Source organism: Salvelinus alpinus, chromosome 16, assembly GCF_045679555.1.
Source record: "Salvelinus alpinus chromosome 16, SLU_Salpinus.1, whole genome shotgun sequence".
Lineage (NCBI taxonomy): Eukaryota > Metazoa > Chordata > Actinopteri > Salmoniformes > Salmonidae > Salvelinus > Salvelinus alpinus.
Genome location: NC_092101.1, coordinates 56806916 through 56828345, shown reverse-complemented (window position 1 = coordinate 56828345; position 21430 = coordinate 56806916). Strand labels below are relative to the sequence as shown.

At 43.3% G+C, this 21430-nt stretch overlaps 1 protein-coding gene across 3 annotated transcripts in view; it reads right to left on the bottom strand.

The window, feature by feature from the left end:
- Positions 1-21430, bottom strand: part of LOC139541715 (AP-1 complex subunit sigma-2-like) — a 65267-nt gene that overhangs the window by 7183 nt on the left and 36654 nt on the right. Inside the window, exon 5 of one of the 3 annotated variants that reach the window (XM_071346668.1) lies at positions 11973-12059. The exons of 1 other annotated variant lie outside the window; for it this stretch is intronic. In XM_071346668.1, coding sequence (XP_071202769.1) covers positions 12012-12059 — 48 coding nt within the window. In that variant the 3' untranslated portion in view covers positions 11973-12011. The remainder of the gene's footprint in view (positions 1-11972; positions 12060-21430) is intronic. One more of the 3 variants, XM_071346669.1, reaches the window with a different exon arrangement.

Genomic DNA, 21430 nt, shown 5'->3' with positions numbered 1-21430 from the left:
TTATTTAGTATATTATTTAGTATATTATTTAGCATATTATTTAGTATATTATTTAGCATATTATTTAGTATATGTAAAGACAAGATTAAATCAAGAATAGTCTGATGGGTGACAATATTAGCCTTTCACTTGTGAATGATATATTATCAATTGTGAATGATGCCCAGCTTGTGCGCAGCAAGGCAAGAAACAGTGCCTTTTTTTGTGACATAATCGCACACCTCATGTATCCTAGCCCATAGGCCTATATGTTTTAATCAGGTTAGTATCACACCTCATGTAGCCTAGCCCATAGTCCTATATGTTTTAATAAGGTTAGTATCACACCTCATGTAGCCTAGCCCATAGACCTATATGTTTTAATAAGGTTAGTATCACACCTCATGTAGCCTAGCCCATAGTCCTATACGTTTTAATAAGGTTAGTATCACACCTCATGTAGCCTAGCCCATAGTCCTATATGTTTTGATAAGGTTTCTTTAACTAAGGTGGCTAAACAACTTCTTAAAATGCCCCTTTTGCATTAGATGCATATTCGCATTTGCGGTCACTTTCGAGAATGGTGTTTTCCAGAAAATGTATTGCATTTTGGAACGTTTGCGCTCATAGCCTACTGCTGTGATTATATAGCCTACTGCTGTGATTATATAGCCTACTGCTGTGATTATATAGCCTACTGCTGTGATTATATAGCCTACTGCTGTGATTATATAACCTACTGCTGTGATTATATAGCCTACTGCTGTGATTATATAGCCTACTGCTGTGATTATATAGCCTACTGCTGTGATTATATAGCCTACTGCTGTGATTATATAACCTACTGCTGTGATTATATAGCCTACTGCTGTGATTATATAGCCTACTGCTGTGATTATATAACCTACTGCTGTGATTATATAGCCTACTGCTGTGATTATATAGCCCACTGCTGTGATTATATAGCCCACTGCTGTGATTATATAGCCTACTGCTGTGATTATATAACCTACTGCTGTGATTATATAGCCTACTGCTGTGATTATATAGCCCACTGCTGTGATTATATAGCACACTGCTGTGATTATATAGCCTAATAATTTATTAACATTTTAAGCTAAACGTTCTGATCTGTTGCGTCAACCTCATTGCTTGAAAACGTTTTTGGGATGCTATTAATTTGGGATCTATTATTTCCCACAAGTATGTTTTGGGGAGGGGGGGGGGGGGCATTACGGCCACACAAAGGGGATGCCGCCTTGAAATTCTAGGCATTATCAAGTGCTTGTCTCATTGTGAATGAGAGACTGATGTAGTGTGTACAGCCTGCTTAAAAAACAAAGCAGAGCTCATGCCTTTCAAGTGACTTTTTTCAAATCATCATTAGAGTCTCATCATGCAGCCTTACAATGTATTAAACATCAAAACATATATAGCCCAACGTTTGTAGAACAACTAAAGTTACATTAGTAACTCTAAATGAAGCATATAGGAGGACCTGTTTCTTTGTTAGCCGCTCAACACAGAATAGCAGCATGTGAACACTCCCTCAAATCACTTGGAGAAAATATCCTGTCTATTTTATTCAGCTTTGATCAACTATATTCTCCATACTATAAAATACTATAAAATAATGCTATGGAATTCTAAGCAAATCTTGTCTGCTAAATGAACTAGTGTAGCCCACAGCTGTATGGCATAGCCACATCAGGACCTAACATAAGGACAACTCAGAGTATGCTATTCTGTTCTTCTGAAATAGACTACATTTTCTTCATATCGTATTTCTTTAGACCGGTCTAAAATAAATAATGGATTTATTGTGATGGTGTAGGCTATATTACATGGATTTATTGTGATGGTGTAGGCTATATTACATGGATTTATTGTGATGGTGTAGGCTATATTACATGGATTTATTGTGATGGTGTAGGCTATATTACATGGATTTATTGTGATGGTGTAGGCTATATTACATGGATTTATTGTGATGGTGTAGGCTATATTACATGGATTTATTGTGATGGTGTAGGCTATATTACATGGATTTATTGTGATGGTGTAGGCTATATTACATGGATTTATTGTGATGGTGTAGGCTATATTACATGGATTTATTGTGATGGTGTAGGCTATATTACATGGATTTATTGTGAAGGTGTAGGCTATATTACATGGATTTATTGTGAAGGTGTAGGCTATATTACATGGATTTATTGTGAAGGTGTAGACTATATTATATGGATTTATTGTGAAGGTGTAGGCTATATTACATGGATTTATTGTGAAGGTGTAGACTATATTATATGGATTTATTGTGAAGGTGTAGGCTATATTACATGGATTTATTGTGAAGGTGTAGACTATATTATATGGATTTATTGTGAAGGTGTAGACTGTATTACATGGATTTATTGTGAAGGTGTAGGCTATATTACATGGATTTATTGTGAAGGTGTAGGCTATATTATATGGATTTATTGTGAAGGTGTAGACTATATTATATGGATTTATTGTGAAGGTGTAGGCTATATTACATGGATTTATTGTGAAGGTGTAGACTATATTATATGGATTTATTGTGAAGGTGTAGGCTATATTACATGGATTTATTGTGAAGGTGTAGACTATATTATATGGATTTATTGTGAAGGTGTAGACTGTATTACATGGATTTATTGTGAAGGTGTAGGCTATATTACATGGATTTATTGTGAAGGTGTAGACTATATTATATGGATTTATTGTGAAGGTGTAGACTGTATTACATGGATTTATTGTGAAGGTGTAGACTGTATTACATGGATTTATTGTGAAGGTGTAGACTGTATTACATGGATTTATTGTGAAGGTGTAGGCTATATTACATGGATTTATTGTGAAGGTGTAGACTATATTATATGGATTTATTGTGAAGGTGTAGGCTATATTACATGGATTTATTGTGATGGTGTAGGCTATATTACATGGATTTATTGTGATGGTGTAGACTATATTACATGGATTTATTGTGAAGGTGTAGACTATATTACATGGATTTATTGTGAAGGTGTAGACTATATTACATGGATTTATTGTGAAGGTGTAGGCTATATTACATGGATTTATTGTGAAGGTGTAGACTATATTACATGGATTTATTGTGAAGGTGTAGGCTATATTACATGGATTTATTGTGAAGGTGTAGACTATATTACATGGATTTATTGTGAAGGTGTAGGCTATATTACATGGATTTATTGTGAAGGTGTAGACTATATTATATGGATTTATTGTGAAGGTGTAGACTATATTATATGGATTTATTGTGAAGGTGTAGGCTATATTACATGGATTTATTGTGAAGGTGTAGACTATATTACATGGATTTATTGTGAAGGTGTAGGCTATATTACATGGATTTATTGTGAAGGTGTAGACTATATTATATGGATTTATTGTGAAGGTGTAGACTGTATTACATGGATTTATTGTGAAGGTGTAGGCTATATTACATGGATTTATTGTGAAGGTGTAGACTATATTATATGGATTTATTGTGAAGGTGTAGACTGTATTACATGGATTTATTGTGAAGGTGTAGACTGTATTACATGGATTTATTGTGAAGGTGTAGACTGTATTACATGGATTTATTGTGAAGGTGTAGACTATATTACATGGATTTATTGTGAAGGTGTAGACTATATTATATGGATTTATTGTGAAGGTGTAGGCTATATTACATGGATTTATTGTGATGGTGTAGGCTATATTACATGGATTTATTGTGATGGTGTAGACTATATTACATGGATTTATTGTGAAGGTGTAGACTATATTACATGGATTTATTGTGAAGGTGTAGACTATATTACATGGATTTATTGTGAAGGTGTAGACTGTATTACATGGATTTATTGTGATGGTATAGACTATATTACATGGATTTATTGTGAAGGTGTAGACTATATTACATGGATTTATTGTGATGGTGTAGACTATATTACATGGATTTATTGTGAAGGTGTAGGCTATATTACATGGATTTATTGTGAAGGTGTAGACTATATTACATGGATTTATTGTGAAGGTGTAGACTATATTACATGGATTTATTGTGAAGGTGTAGGCTATATTACATGGATTTATTGTGAAGGTGTAGACTATATTACATGGATTTATTGTGAAGGTGTAGGCTATATTACATGGATTTATTGTGAAGGTGTAGACTATATTATATGGATTTATTGTGAAGGTGTAGACTATATTATATGGATTTATTGTGAAGGTGTAGGCTATATTACATGGATTTATTGTGAAGGTGTAGACTATATTATATGGATTTATTGTGAAGGTGTAGGCTATATTACATGGATTTATTGTGAAGGTGTAGACTATATTATATGGATTTATTGTGAAGGTGTAGACTGTATTACATGGATTTATTGTGAAGGTGTAGGCTATATTACATGGATTTATTGTGAAGGTGTAGACTATATTATATGGATTTATTGTGAAGGTGTAGACTGTATTACATGGATTTATTGTGAAGGTGTAGACTGTATTACATGGATTTATTGTGAAGGTGTAGACTGTATTACATGGATTTATTGTGAAGGTGTAGACTATATTACATGGATTTATTGTGAAGGTGTAGACTATATTATATGGATTTATTGTGAAGGTGTAGGCTATATTACATGGATTTATTGTGATGGTGTAGGCTATATTACATGGATTTATTGTGATGGTGTAGACTATATTACATGGATTTATTGTGAAGGTGTAGACTATATTACATGGATTTATTGTGAAGGTGTAGACTGTATTACATGGATTTATTGTGATGGTGTAGACTATATTACATGGATTTATTGTGAAGGTGTAGGCTATATTACATGGATTTATTGTGAAGGTGTAGGCTATATTACATGGATTTATGGTGAAGGTGTAGACTATATTACATGGATTTATGGTGAAGGTGTAGACTATATTACATGGATTTATTGTGAAGGTGTAGACTGTATTACATGGATTTATTGTGATGGTGTAGACTATATTACATGGATTTATTGTGAAGGTGTAGACTATATTACATGGATTTATTGTGATGGTGTAGACTATATTACATGGATTTATTGTGAAGGTGTAGGCTATATTACATGGATTTATTGTGAAGGTGTAGACTATATTACATGGATTTATTGTGAAGGTGTAGACTATATTACATGGATTTATTGTGAAGGTGTAGGCTATATTACATGGATTTATTGTGAAGGTGTAGGCTATATTACATGGATTTATTGTGAAGGTGTAGACTATATTATATGGATTTATTGTGAAGGTGTAGACTATATTATATGGATTTATTGTGAAGGTGTAGGCTATATTACATGGATTTATTGTGAAGGTGTAGACTATATTATATGGATTTATTGTGAAGGTGTAGGCTATATTACATGGATTTATTGTGAAGGTGTAGACTATATTATATGGATTTATTGTGAAGGTGTAGACTGTATTACATGGATTTATTGTGAAGGTGTAGGCTATATTACATGGATTTATTGTGAAGGTGTAGACTATATTATATGGATTTATTGTGAAGGTGTAGACTGTATTAGATGGATTTATTGTGAAGGTGTAGACTGTATTACATGGATTTATTGTGAAGGTGTAGACTGTATTACATGGATTTATTGTGAAGGTGTAGACTATATTACATGGATTTATTGTGAAGGTGTAGACTATATTATATGGATTTATTGTGAAGGTGTAGGCTATATTACATGGATTTATTGTGATGGTGTAGGCTATATTACATGGATTTATTGTGATGGTGTAGACTATATTACATGGATTTATTGTGAAGGTGTAGACTATATTACATGGATTTATTGTGAAGGTGTAGACTATATTACATGGATTTATTGTGAAGGTGTAGACTGTATTACATGGATTTATTGTGATGGTGTAGACTGTATTACATGGATTTATTGTGAAGGTGTAGGCTATATTACATGGATTTATTGTGAAGGTGTAGACTATATTACATGGATTTATTGTGATGGTGTAGGCTATATTACATGGATTTATTGTGATGGTGTAGGCTATCATCAGTGGCTTGTAGGCGGAAGCCAGGAGATGCTAAATGTGTTATGTTAAGTAACGGCCAGGAGATGCTAAATGTGTTATGTTAAGTAACGGCCAGGAGATGCTAAATGTATTATGTTAAGTAACGGCCAGGAGATGCTAAATGTGTTATGTTAAGTAACGGCCAGGAGATGCTAAATGTGTTATGTTAAGTAACGGCCAAGAGATGCTAAATGTATTATGTTAAGTAACGGCCAGGAGATGCTAAATGTATTATGTTAAGTAACGGCCAGGAGATGCTAAATGTGTTATGTTAAGTAACGGCCAGGAGATGCTAAATGTGTTATGTTAAGTAACGGCGAGGAGATGCTAAATGTGTTATGTTAAGTAACGGCCAGGAGATGCTAAATGTGTTATGTTAAGTAACGGCCAGGAGATGCTAAATGTGTTATGTTAAGTAACGGCCAGGAGATGCTAAATGTGTTATGTTAAGTAACGGCCAGGAGATGCTAAATGTATTATGTTAAGTAACGGCCAGGAGATGCTAAATGTATTATGTTAAGTAACGGCCAGGAGATGCTAAATGTATTATGTTAAGTAACGGCCAGGAGATGCTAAATGTATTATGTTAAGTAACGGCCAGGAGATGCTAAATGTATTATGTTAAGTAACGGCCAGGAGATGCTAAATGTATTATGTTAAGTAACGGCCAGGAGATGCTAAATGTATTATGTTAAGTAACGGCCAGGAGATGCTAAATGTATTATGTTAAGTAACGGCCAGGAGATGCTAAATGTGTTATGTTAAGTAACGGCCAGGAGATGCTAAATGTATTATGTTAAGTAACGGCCAGGAGATGCTAAATGTGTTATGTTAAGTAACGGCCAGGAGATGCTAAATGTATTATGTTAAGTAACGGCCAGGAGATGCTAAATGTATTATGTTAAGTAACGGCCAGGAGATGCTAAATGTATTATGTTAAGTAACGGCCAGGAGATGCTAAATGTATTATGTTAAGTAACGGCCAGGAGATGCTAAATGTGTTATGTTAAGTAACGGCCAGGAGATGCTAAATGTGTTATGTTAAGTAACGGCCAGGAGATGCTAAATGTATTATGTTAAGTAACGGCCAGGAGATGCTAAATGTATTATGTTAAGTAACGGCCAGGAGATGCTAAATGTATTATGTTAAGTAACGGCCAGGAGATGCTAAATGTATTATGTTAAGTAACGGCCAGGAGATGCTAAATGTATTATGTTAAGTAACGGCCAGGAGATGCTAAATGTATTATGTTAAGTAACGGCCAGGAGATGCTAAATGTATTATGTTAAGTAACGGCCAGGAGATGCTAAATGTATTATGTTAAGTAACGGCCAGGAGATGCTAAATGTATTATGTTAAGTAACGGCCAGGAGATGCTAAATGTATTATGTTAAGTAACGGCCAGGAGATGCTAAATGTGTTATGTTAAGTAACGGCCAGGAGATGCTAAATGTGTTATGTTAAGTAACGGCCAGGAGATGCTAAATGTATTATGTTAAGTAACGGCCAGGAGATGCTAAATGTGTTATGTTAAGTAACGGCCAGGAGATGCTAAATGTATTATGTTAAGTAACGGCCAAGAGATGCTAAATGTATTATGTTAAGTAACGGCCAGGAGATGCTAAATGTATTATGTTAAGTAACGGCCAGGAGATGCTAAATGTATTATGTTAAGTAGCGGCCAGGAGATGCTAAATGTATTATGTTAAGTAACGGCCAGGAGATGCTAAATGTATTATGTTAAGTAACGGCCAGGAGATGCTAAATGTATTATGTTAAGTAACGGCCAGGAGATGCTAAATGTATTATGTTAAGTAACGGCCAGGAGATGCTAAATGTGTTATGTTAAGTAACGGCCAGGAGATGCTAAATGTGTTATGTTAAGTAACGGCCAGGAGATGCTAAATGTATTATGTTAAGTAACGGCCAGGAGATGCTAAATGTGTTATGTTAAGTAACGGCCAGGAGATGCTAAATGTATTATGTTAAGTAACGGCCAAGAGATGCTAAATGTATTATGTTAAGTAACGGCCAGGAGATGCTAAATGTATTATGTTAAGTAACGGCCAGGAGATGCTAAATGTATTATGTTAAGTAGCGGCCAGGAGATGCTAAATGTATTATGTTAAGTAACGGCCAGGAGATGCTAAATGTATTATGTTAAGTAACGGCCAGGAGATGCTAAATGTGTTATGTTAAGTAACGGCCAGGAGATGCTAAATGTATTATGTTAAGTAACGGCCAGGAGATGCTAAATGTATTATGTTAAGTAACGGCCAGGAGATGCTAAATGTATTATGTTAAGTAACGGCCAGGAGATGCTAAATGTGTTATGTTAAGTAACGGCCAGGAGATGCTAAATGTATTATGTTAAGTAACGGCCAGGAGATGCTAAATGTATTATGTTAAGTAACGGCCAGGAGATGCTAAATGTGTTATGTTAAGTAACGGCCAGGAGATGCTAAATGTATTATGTTAAGTAACGGCCAAGAGATGCTAAATGTATTATGTTAAGTAACGGCCAGGAGATGCTAAATGTATTATGTTAAGTAACGGCCAGGAGATGCTAAATGTGTTATGTTAAGTAACGGCCAGGAGATGCTAAATGTATTATGTTAAGTAGCGGCCAGGAGATGCTAAATGTATTATGTTAAGTAACGGCCAGGAGATGCTAAATGTATTATGTTAAGTAACGGCCAGGAGATGCTAAATGTGTTATGTTAAGTAACGGCCAGGAGATGCTAAATGTATTATGTTAAGTAACGGCCAGGAGATGCTAAATGTATTATGTTAAGTAACGGCCAGGAGATGCTAAATGTATTATGTTAAGTAACGGCCAGGAGATGCTAAATGTGTTATGTTAAGTAACGGCCAGGAGATGCTAAATGTGTTATGTTAAGTAACGGCCAGGAGATGCTAAATGTATTATGTTAAGTAACGGCCAGGAGATGCTAAATGTGTTATGTTAAGTAACGGCCAGGAGATGCTAAATGTATTATGTTAAGTAACGGCCAGGAGATGCTAAATGTGTTATGTTAAGTAACGGCCAGGAGATGCTAAATGTGTTATGTTAAGTAACGGCCAGGAGATGCTAAATGTGTTATGTTAAGTAACGGCCAGGAGATGCTAAATGTATTATGTTAAGTAACGGCCAAGAGATGCTAAATGTATTATGTTAAGTAACGGCCAGGAGATGCTAAATGTATTATGTTAAGTAACGGCCAGGAGATGCTAAATGTGTTATGTTAAGTAACGGCCAGGAGATGCTAAATGTGTTATGTTAAGTAACGGCCAGGAGATGCTAAATGTATTATGTTAAGTAACGGCCAGGAGATGCTAAATGTGTTATGTTAAGTAACGGCCAGGAGATGCTAAATGTATTATGTTAAGTAACGGCCAAGAGATGCTAAATGTATTATGTTAAGTAACGGCCAGGAGATGCTAAATGTATTATGTTAAGTAACGGCCAGGAGATGCTAAATGTATTATGTTAAGTAGCGGCCAGGAGATGCTAAATGTATTATGTTAAGTAACGGCCAGGAGATGCTAAATGTATTATGTTAAGTAACGGCCAGGAGATGCTAAATGTGTTATGTTAAGTAACGGCCAGGAGATGCTAAATGTATTATGTTAAGTAACGGCCAGGAGATGCTAAATGTATTATGTTAAGTAACGGCCAGGAGATGCTAAATGTATTATGTTAAGTAACGGCCAGGAGATGCTAAATGTGTTATGTTAAGTAACGGCCAGGAGATGCTAAATGTGTTATGTTAAGTAACGGCCAGGAGATGCTAAATGTATTATGTTAAGTAACGGCCAGGAGATGCTAAATGTATTATGTTAAGTAACGGCCAGGAGATGCTAAATGTGTTATGTTAAGTAACGGCCAGGAGATGCTAAATGTATTATGTTAAGTAACGGCCAAGAGATGCTAAATGTATTATGTTAAGTAACGGCCAGGAGATGCTAAATGTATTATGTTAAGTAACGGCCAGGAGATGCTAAATGTGTTATGTTAAGTAACGGCCAGGAGATGCTAAATGTATTATGTTAAGTAGCGGCCAGGAGATGCTAAATGTATTATGTTAAGTAACGGCCAGGAGATGCTAAATGTATTATGTTAAGTAACGGCCAGGAGATGCTAAATGTGTTATGTTAAGTAACGGCCAGGAGATGCTAAATGTATTATGTTAAGTAACGGCCAGGAGATGCTAAATGTATTATGTTAAGTAACGGCCAGGAGATGCTAAATGTATTATGTTAAGTAACGGCCAGGAGATGCTAAATGTGTTATGTTAAGTAACGGCCAGGAGATGCTAAATGTGTTATGTTAAGTAACGGCCAGGAGATGCTAAATGTATTATGTTAAGTAACGGCCAGGAGATGCTAAATGTGTTATGTTAAGTAACGGCCAGGAGATGCTAAATGTGTTATGTTAAGTAACGGCCAGGAGATGCTAAATGTATTATGTTAAGTAACGGCCAGGAGATGCTAAATGTGTTATGTTAAGTAACGGCCAGGAGATGCTAAATGTGTTATGTTAAGTAACGGCCAGGAGATGCTAAATGTGTTATGTTAAGTAACGGCCAGGGAGACAGACAGTTATTTGCTTGACAATCACCGGCTGACAAAATGTCCGACACCGCCCTAGTAGTGCTTCCCTCGACGCTGCACTAGAATCCATTTTGTTTGCTTGTATATTTCATTGTGTTCTCCTGTGTGCTTCTTATCCATTGGCCAGTCTTAAGAGATTGAAGTCTGAGGTTTTAACTAACGGTGGAGAAGGAGAAAATAAAACTTGCAACCTGTTGTTGACCTCTTTATTTTGTCACTCAACCCAAACTTTAAGAACCTGTATGCATGTTAAGCAGAGCTCCCCATGCTCCCTTAAACCTTATCCAATCAGTATACAGAGAGAAACCTTCCTTATCCAATCAGTAGAGAGAGCAAAACGTCCCTTATCCAATCAGTATACAGAGAGAAACTTTCCTTAGTCCTGTAGTGCTGAGTGTCTATTTAGAATCGGCTCAGACGCCATTATTTGAACATAGCGTTGTGGTCTCTTACTCTACAATACCACTGAGCTGCTCCAGTTTCATTAAAATAGTTTCATCATAAGCCCTGAGGTATGCCTTCCTTCCTCCATATTAATTAGTGCATCATGCGCTACCCCATGGCATGCACTACGTCTAGCAACCTAAGCCCCCATTCTCATTTCCCTGGAATGTTTCCTCCTCTGATATATGCCCCCTGCTGGACTCTTTAGATACTCAGACATGGCCAAAACCCGTCCAGTTTGGGTTCATGTCCGATGATGACTGACTGACTGTTGCCATCTACTTTCCCCATAGCATTACAAGGTAAACAGCAGGCTACATGCAGTCACCGAATACAGCACACTGAACACCATGCAGACTGACTGGCTGGCTGGTTCACACCATGCTGATTGACTGACTGGTTCACACAATGCTGACTGACTGACTGACTGGTTCACCACACAATGCTGATTGGCTGACTGACTGGCTGGCTGGTTCACACCATGCTGACTGACTGGCTAGTTCACACCATGCAGACTGATGACTGACTGGTTCACACCATGCTGATTGACTGACTGGTTCGCCACACAATGCTGATTGACTGACTGGTTCACACAATGCTGACTGACTGGTTGGCTGGTTCACACCATGCTGACTGACTGACTGGTTCACCACACAATGCTGATTGACTGACTGGTTCACACAATGCTGACTGACTGGTTGGCTGGTTCACACCATGCTGGCTGACTGGTTGGCTGGCTGGCTGGTTCACACCATGCAGACTGACTGTATCAGTCATACAACACTCCACTCTGAACACATTGCACCATGGTATTTACCCAGCAGTACCTGGTGTAAAGGGGAGGTACTCCATTCTGCTATAAGATCTCCTCATTAGGTAAACCTCCCCAGTCCTCATTCTGGATCTACAAACACACAACCAGCCAATCAGAGGTTTCTCACTGGTCAGCTGAGCAGGTCTGAGCAGAGAGAAAAAAACTGTTGGGGGAGGTTCTCTTCTGCACTGTTGAACCAATTCAGTAAATATGAAGCAGGAATTAAGATTGAGTGTCGCACTTTAACGTCCAAAATAATAAATCGGTCACAGGCTCTCCATTTTCCCTGAAAACGTTGTTCTCCCCCGCAGAGGGTGGCTGGGGAGTGAAGGGGGGGGGGGGTTCTCTCTGGTCATTCTCTGGGCTCTCTCTTGACTCTGGGCTCTCTCCTCTTATCTGGGCTCTCTCCTCTTATCTGGGCTCTCTCCTCTTATCTGGGCGCTCTCCTCACTCTGGGCTCTTTCTCCTTTCTCTCTGGTCTCCGGTCTCTCCCCTCTCTCTCTCTGGGCTCTTTCTCCTTTCTCTCCGGTCTCTCCCCTCTCTCTCTCTGGGCTCTTTCTCCTTTCTCTCCGGTCTCTCCCCTCTCTCTCTCTGGGCTCTTTCTCCTTTCTCTCCGGTCTCTCCCCTCTCTCTCTCTGGGCTCTTTCTCCTTTCTCTCCGGTCTCTCCCCTCTCTCTCTCTCTGGGCTCTTTCTCCTTTCTCTCCGGTCTCTCCCCTCTCTCTCTCTCTGGGCTCTTTTTCCTTTCTCTCCGGTCTCTCCCCTCTCTCTCTCTGGGCTCTTTCTCCTTTCTCTCCGGTCTCTCCCCTCTCTCTCTCTCTGGGCTCTTTCTCCTTTCTCTCCGGTCTCTCCCCTCTCTCTCTCTGGGCTCTTTTTCCTTTCTCTCCGGTCTCTCCCCTCTCTCTCTCTGGGCTCTTTCTCCTTTCTCTCTGGTCTCTCTTCTTTCTCTCTGGTCTCTCACCTCTCTGGTCTTTCTCCCTCTCTCCGGTTTCTCTTTGGTCTCTCTCCGGTCTCTCCCCTCTCTCTCTCTGGGCTCTTTTTCCTTTCTCTCCGGTCTCTCCCCTCTCTCTCTCTGGGCTCTTTTTCCTTTCTATCTGGTCTCTCTTCTTTCTCTCTGGTCTTTCTCCCTCTCTCCGGTTTCTCTTTGGTCTCTCTCTGGTCTCTCCCCTCTCTCTCTGGGCTCTTTCTCCTTTCTCTCTGGTCTCTCCCCTCTCTCTCTCTGGGCTCTTTCTCCTTTCTCTCTGGTCTCTCCCCTCTCTCTCTGGGCTCTTTCTCCTTTCTCTCTGGTCTCTCCCCTCTCTCTCTCTGGGCTCTTTCTCCTTTCTCTCTGGTCTCTCCCCTCTCTCTCTCTGGGCTCTTTCTCCTTTCTCTCTGGTCTCTCCCCTCTCTCTCTGGGCTCTTTCTCCTTTCTCTCTGGTCTCTCCCCTCTCTCTCTCTGGGCTCTTTCTCCTTTCTCTCCGGTCTCTCCCCTCTCTCTCTGGGCTCTTTCTCCTTTCTCTCTGGTCTCTCCCCTCTCTCTCTCTGGGCTCTTTCTCCTTTCTCTCCGGTCTCTCCCCTCTCTCTCTCTGGGCTCTTTCTCCTTTCTCTCCGGTCTCTCCCCTCTCTCTCTCTGGGCTCTTTCTCCTTTCTCTCCGGTCTCTCCCCTCTCTCTCTCTGGGCTCTTTCTCCTTTCTCTCCGGTCTCTCCCCTCTCTCTCTCTGGGCTCTTTCTCCTTTCTCTCTGGTCTCTCTTCTTTCTCTCTGGTCTCTCCCCTCTCTCTCTCTGGGCTCTTTCTCCTTTCTCTCCGGTCTCTCCCCTCTCTCTCTCTGGGCTCTTTCTCCTTTCTCTCCGGTCTCTCCCCTCTCTCTCTGGGCTCTTTTTCCTTTCTATCTGGTCTCTCTTCTTTCTCTCTGGTCTCTCACCTCTCTGGTCTTTCTCCCTCTCTCCGGTTTCTCTTTGGTCTCTCTCTGGTCTCTCCCCTCTCTCTCTGGGCTCTTTCTCCTTTCTCTCTGGTCTCTCCCCTCTCTCTCTCTGGGCTCTTTCTCCTTTCTCTCTGGTCTCTCCCCTCTCTCTCTGGGCTCTTTCTCCTTTCTCTCTGGTCTCTCCCCTCTCTCTCTCTGGGCTCTTTCTCCTTTCTCTCTGGTCTCTCCCCTCTCTCTCTCTGGTCTCTCCCCTCTCTCTCTCTGGGCTCTTTCTCCTTTCTCTCTGGTCTCTCCCCTCTCTCTCTCTGGGCTCTTTCTCCTTTCTCTCTGGTCTCTCTTCTTTCTCTCTGGTCTCTCTTCTTTCTATCTGGTCTCTCTTCTTTCTATCTGGTCTCTCTTCTTTCTCTCTGGTCTCTCACCTCTCTGGTCTGTCTCATTTCTCTGGTCTCTCACCTCTCTCTGGTTTCTCTACGGTCTCTCTCTGGTCTCTCTTTCTCTCCTCTCTCTGGTTTCTCTCCTCTCTCTGGTTTCTCTCCTCTCTCTGGTAACTCTCCGGTCTCTCTCCGGTCTCTCTGTTTTTTCTCTGGTCTCTCTCTGGTGTCTCTCTGGCCCCTGTCCTCTCTTTTCTCTCTGCTTTCTCTCTGGTCTTTCTCCCTCTCTCCTCTCTCTGGTCTCTCTCCTCTCTCTGGTATCTGTCCTCTCTCTGGTCTCTCTCTGGTCACTCTCTGGTCCCTCTCTGGTCTCTCTCTGGTCTCTCTCTGGTCTCTCTCCTCTCTCTGGTCTCTCTCCGGTCTCTCTCTGGCCCCTGTCCTCTCTGGTTTCTCTCCAGTCTCTCTCTGGTCTCTCTCCTCTCTGCTCTCTCCTCTCTGTAGCCTGGTCTCTACACACAATTAGACTTTGTCTCTGGGCTGCCATTCTGCCTGTCTGGCCCTGATCCCTGTTTTAAACCAAAATCCTATAAGAGCTGGTGTTGGACTATTAAGACATCTGCCTCAGGGGTGAGGTAAAGGGGAGCTGTAAGAAGTAGCAGTGAGGCTGTGAGGAGTAGCATTGAGGCTGTGAGGAGTAGCATTGAGGCTGTGAGGAGTAGCATTGAGGCTGAGAGGAGTAGCTGTGAGGAGTAGCATTGAGGCTGTGAGGAGTAGCAGTGAGGCTGTAAGGAGTAGCAGTGAGGCTGTAAGAGTAGCATTGAGGCTGTAAGGAGTAGCAGTGAGGCTGCAAGGAGTAGCATTAAGAGTAGCAGTGAGGCTGTGAGGAGTAGCAATGAGGCTGTGAGGAGTAGCAATGAGGCTGTAAGGAGTAGCAGTGAGGCTGTAAGGAGTAACAGTGAGGCTGTAGGGCTGTAAGGAGTATCAGTGAGGCTGTAAAGAGTAGCAGTGAGGCTGTAAAGAGTAGCAGTGAGGCTGTAAAGAGTAGCAGTGAGGCTGTAAGACTGTAAGGAGTAGCAGTGAGGCTGTAAGGAGTAGCATTGAGGCTGTAAGGAGTAGCATTGAGGCTGTAAGGCTGTAAAGAGTAGCAGTGAGGCTGTAAGGAGTAGCAGTGAGGCTGTAGAACTGTGAGGAGTAGCAGTGAGGCTGTAAGGAGTAGCAGTGAGGCTGTAAGGCTGTAAGGAGTAGCATTGAGGCTGTAAGGAGTAGCAGTGAGGCTGTAAGGAGTAGCATTGAGGCTGTAAGGAGTAGCATTGAGGCTGTAAGGAGTAACAGTGAGGCTGTAAGGAGCAGCATTGAGGCTGTAAGGAGTAGCATTGAGGCTGTAAGGAGTAGCATTGAGGCTGTACGAAGTAGCAGTGAGGCTGTAAGGAGTAGCAGTGAGGCTGTAAAGAGTAGCAGTGAGGCTGTAAGGAGCAGCATTGAGGCTGTAAGAAGTAGCAGTGAAGCTGTAAGGAGTAGCAGTGAGGCTGTAAGGAGTAGCATTGAGGCTGTAAGGAGTAGCAGTAAGGCTGTACGGACTAGCATTGAGGCTGTACGGACTAGCATTGAGGCTGTAACGAGTAGCATTGAGGCTGTAAGGAGTAGCAGTAAGGCTGTAAGGAGTAGCATTGAGGCTGTAAGGACTAGCATTGAGGCTGTAAGGAGTAGCATTGAGGCTGTAAGGAGTAGCATTGAGGCTGTAAGGAGTAGCATTGCGGCTGTGAGGCTGTAAGGAGTAGCAGTAAGGCTGTAAGGAGTAACAGTGAGGCTGTAAGGAGTAGCAGTAAGGCTGTAAGGAGTAGCAGTAAGGCTGTAAGGAGTAGCATTGAGGCTGTAAGGAGTAGCATTGAGGCTGTAAGGCTGTAAGGAGTAGCATTGAGGCTGTAAGGTTGTAAGGAGTAGCAGTAAGGCTGTAAGGAGTAGCAGTGAGGCTGTAAGGAGTAGCATTGAGGCTGTGAGGAGTATCATTGAGGGAGTAGCAGTGAGGCTGTAAGGAGTAGCATTGAGGCTGTAAGGAGTAGCATTGAGGCTGTAAGGAGTAGCAGTGAGGCTGTAAGGAGTAGCACTGAGGCTGTAAGGAGTAGCAGTGAGGCTGTAAGGAGTAGCAGTGAGGCTGTGAGGAGTAGCAGTGAGGCTGTGAGGAGTAGCAGTGAGGCTGTGAGGAGTAGCATTGACGCTGTGAGGAGTAACACTGAGGCTGTAAGGAGTAGCATTGAGGCTGTAAGGAGTAGCACTGAGGCTGTAAGGAGTAACAGTGAGGCTGTAAGGAGTAGCAGTGAGGCTGTGAGGAGTATCAGTGAGGCTGTGAGGAGTAGCATTGAGGCTGTGAGGAGTAGCATTGAGGCTGTTAGGAGTAGCAGTGAGGCTGTAAGGAGTAGCAGTGAGGCTGTGAGGAGTAGCAGTGAGGCTGTAAGGAGTAGCAGTGAGGCTGTGAGGAGTAACAGTGAGGCTGTGAGGAGTAGCATTGAGGCTGTGAGGAGTAGCATTGAGGCTGTGAGGAGTAGCATTGAGGCTGTGAGGAGTAGCAGTGAGGCTGTGAGGAGTAGCAGTGAGGCTGTGTGGAGTAGCAGTGAGGCTGTGAGGAGTAGCATTGAGGCTGTGAGGAGTAGCATTGAGGCTGTGAGGAGTAACATTGAGGCTGTGAGGAGTAGCATTGAGGCTGTGAGGAGTAGCAGTGAGGCTGTGTGGAGTAGCAGTGAGGCTGTGAGGAGTAGCATTGAGGCTGTGAGGAGTAGCATTGAGGCTGTGAGGAGTAGCATTGAGGCTGTGAGGAGTAGCAGTGAGGCTGTGAGGAGTAGCAGTGAGGCTGTGTGGAGTAGCAGTGAGGCTGTGAGGAGTAGCATTGAGGCTGTGAGGAGTAGCATTGAGGCTGTGAGGAGTAGCATTGAGGCTGTGAGGAGTAGCAGTGAGGCTGTGAGGAGTAGCATTGAGGCTGTGAGGAGTAGCAGTGAGGCTGTGTGGAGTAGCAGTGAGGCTGTGAGGAGTAGCATTGAGGCTGTGAGGAGTAGCATTGAGGCTGTGAGGAGTAGCAGTGTACTTCCGGGTTGGAGCGAGCGGTCGCATTCGCGCTTTGGTCCGCAGGTAGTATAACTTTTCATTACATTTCATTACATTCAATTATAGTACAACGGTTTGATTTGTCTAATCTTAGCAATTTCTTCTTAGCTAGCTACATAGCCGTCTTTGTATCAAAAATAATTGCGTAATTATCGTATTACGTCGTCCTAACGCAGTCTACACTGCTATCTGCCCAGCAGCTAGCCAGCTAGCAAACGTCCACCGTCTACCGAATAGCAGCACTGTAGCAACTATTACACTCAACCGAACGACTTGATTAGTGTAGTGTTAGCTAGCTACATAGTTGTCTTTGCTGTCTTCGTATCCAAGATAATTGTGTAGTTTAGAGTGTGTAGTTTTAGAGTGATTATCTTAATTTACCGAGGTTAGCTAGCCAGCTATTTGTCGTCCTTAACATAGGAGACACTGCTAGCTAGCCAACAGCTAGCCAACGTCTACCGAATAGAACTTCCGCACTCAACAACCCGGTCGCATTCCGCTTCGCTCCACAGGTAGTATCACATTTTCATTTCATTTCATTACAGTACAACGGTTTGATTTGTTTGATCGTAGCTAGCTACACAGCTAGCTACATAGCCGTCTTTGTATCAAAGATAATTGTGTAGTCTAGAGCGATTTTCTAGGTTAGCTAGCCAGCTACTGTCGTTCTTTTAACGCAACGTAACGTAATCAACACTGCTAGCTAGCCAGCTAGCCCCCGAATAGCAGCACTGTAGAAACTATTACACTCAACGGAACGACTTGATTAGTGTAGTGTCAACAACGCAGCCACTGCCAGCTAGCCTACAAAGTCAACAACGCAGCCACTGCCAGCTAGCCTACTTCAGCAGTACTGTATCATCTTAATCATTCTAGTCAATAAGATTCTTGCTACGTAAGCTTAACTTTCTGAACATTCGAGACGCGTAGTCCACTTGTCATTCCAATCTCCTTTGCATTAGCGTAGTCTCTTCTGTAGCCTGTCAACTATGTGTCTGTCTATCCCTGTTCTCTCCTCTCTGCACAGACCATACAAACGCTCCACACCGCGTGGCCGCGGCCACCCTAATCTGGTGGTCCCAGCGCGCACGACCCACGTGGAGTTCCAGGTCTCCGGTAGCCTCTGGAACTGCCGATCTGCGGCCAACAAGGCAGAGTTCATCTCAGCCTATGCCTCCCTCCAGTCCCTTGACTTCTTGGCACTGACGGAAACATGGATCACCACAGATAACACTGCTACTCCTACTGCTCTCTCTTCGTCCGCCCACGTGTTCTCGCACACCCCGAGAGCTTCTGGTCAGCGGGGTGGTGGCACCGGGATCCTCATCTCTCCCAAGTGGTCATTCTCTCTTTCTCCCCTTACCCATCTGTCTATCACCTCCTTTGAATTCCATGCTGTCACAGTTACCAGCCCTTTCAAGCTTAACATCCTTATCATTTATCGCCCTCCAGGTTCCCTCGGAGAGTTCATCAATGAGCTTGATGCCTTGATAAGCTCCTTTCCTGAGGACGGCTCACCTCTCACAGTTCTGGGCGACTTTAACCTCCCCACGTCTACCTTTGACTCATTCCTCTCTGCCTCCTTCTTTCCACTCCTCTCCTCTTTTGACCTCACCCTCTCACCTTCCCCCCCTACTCACAAGGCAGGCAATACGCTCGACCTCATCTTTACTAGATGCTGTTCTTCCACTAACCTCATTGCAACTCCCCTCCAAGTCTCCGACCACTACCTTGTATCCTTTTCCCTCTCGCTCTCATCCAACACTTCCCACACTGCCCCTACTCGGATGGTATCGCGCCGTCCCAACCTTCGCTCTCTCTCCCCCGCTACCCTCTCCTCTTCCATCCTATCATCTCTTCCCTCTGCTCAAACCTTCTCCAACCTATCTCCTGATTCTGCCTCCTCAACCCTCCTCTCCTCCCTTTCTGCATCCTTTGATTCTCTATGTCCCCTATCCTCCAGGCCGGCTCGGTCCTCCCCTCCCGCTCCGTGGCTCGACGACTCATTGCGAGCTCACAGAACAGGGCTCCGGGCAGCCGAGCGGAAATGGAGGAAAACTCGCCTCCCTGCGGACCTGGCATCCTTTCACTCCCTCCTCTCTACATTTTCCTCTTCTGTCTCTGCTGCTAAAGCCACTTTCTACCACTCTAAATTCCAAGCATCTGCCTCTAACCCTAGGAAGCTCTTTGCCACCTTCTCCTCCCTCCTGAATCCTCCTCCCCCCCCCTCCTCCCTCTCTGCAGATGACTTCGTCAACCATTTTGAAAAGAAGGTCGACGACATCCGATCCTCGTTTGCTAAGTCAAACGACACCGCTGGTTCTGCTCACACTGCCCTACCCTGTGCTCTGATCTCTTTCTCCCCTCTCTCTCCAGATGAAATCTCGCGTCTTGTGACGGCCGGCCGCCCAACAACCTGCCCGCTTGACCCTATCCCCTCCTCTCTTCTCCAGACCATTTCCGGAGACCTTCTCCCTTACCTCACCTCGCTCATCAACTCATCCCTGACCGCTGGCTACGTCCCTTCCGTCTTCAAGAGAGCGAGAGTTGCACCCCTTCTGAAAAAACCTACACTCGATCCCTCCGATGTCAACAACTACAGACCAGTATCCCTTCTTTCTTTTCTCTCCAAAACTCTTGAACGTGCCGTCCTTGGCCAGCTCTCCCGCTATCTCTCTCAGAATGACCTTCTTGATCCAAATCAGTCAGGTTTCAAGACTAGTCATTCAACTGAGACTGCTCTTCTCTGTATCACGGAGGCGCTCCGCACTGCTAAAGCTAACTCTCTCTCCTCTGCTCTCATCCTTCTAGACCTATCGGCTGCCTTCGATACTGTGAACCATCAGATCCTCCTCTCCACCCTCTCCGAGTTGGGCATCTCCGGCGCGGCCCACGCTTGGATTGCGTCCTACCTGACAGGTCGCTCCTACCAGGTGGCGTGGCGAGAATCTGTCTCCTCACCACGTGCTCTCACCACTGGTGTCCCCCAGGGCTCTGTTCTAGGCCCTCTCCTATTCTCGCTATACACCAAGTCACTTGGCTCTGTCATAACCTCACATGGTCTCTCCTATCATTGCTATGCAGACGACACACAACTAATCTTCTCCTTTCCCCCTTCTGATGACCAGGTGGCGAATCGCATCTCTGCATGTCTGGCAGACATATCACCACCTCAAGCTGAACCTCGGCAAGACGGAGCTGCTCTTCCTCCCGGGGAAGGACTGCCCGTTCCATGATCTCGCCATCACGGTTGACAACTCCATTGTGTCCTCCTCCCAGAGCGCTAAGAACCTTGGCGTGATCCTGGACAACACCCTGTCGTTCTCAACTAACATCAAGGCGGTGGCCCGTTCCTGTAGGTTCATGCTCTACAACATCCGCAGAGTACGACCCTGCCTCACACAGGAAGCGGCGCAGGTCCTAATCCAGGCACTTGTCATCTCCCGTCTGGATTACTGCAACTCGCTGTTGGCTGGGCTCCCTGCCTGTGCCATTAAACCCCTACAACTCATCCAGAACGCCGCAGCCCGTCTGGTGTTCAACCTTCCCAAGTTCTCTCACGTCACCCCGCTCCTCCGCTCTCTCCACTGGCTTCCAGTTGAAGCTCGCATCCGCTACAAGACCATGGTGCTTGCCTACGGAGCTGTGAGGGGAACGGCACCTCAGTACCTCCAGGCTCTGATCAGGCCCTACACCCAAACAAGGGCACTGCGTTCATCCACCTCTGGCCTGCTCGCCTCCCTACCACTGAGGAAGTACAGTTCCCGCTCAGCCCAGTCAAAACTGTTCGCTGCTCTGGCCCCCCAATGGTGGAACAAACTCCCTCACGACGCCAGGACAGCGGAGTCAATCACCACCTTCCGGAGACACCTGAAACCCCACCTCTTTAAGGAATACCTAGGATAGGATAAAGTAATCCTTCTCACACCCCCCCCCCCCCCCTTAAAAGATTTAGATGCACTATTGTAAAGTGGCTGTTCCACTGGATGTCATAAGGTGAATGCACCAATTTGTAAGTCGCTCTGGATAAGAGCGTCTGCTAAATGACTTAAATGTAAATGTAAATGCATTGAGGCTGTGAGGAGTAACAGTGAG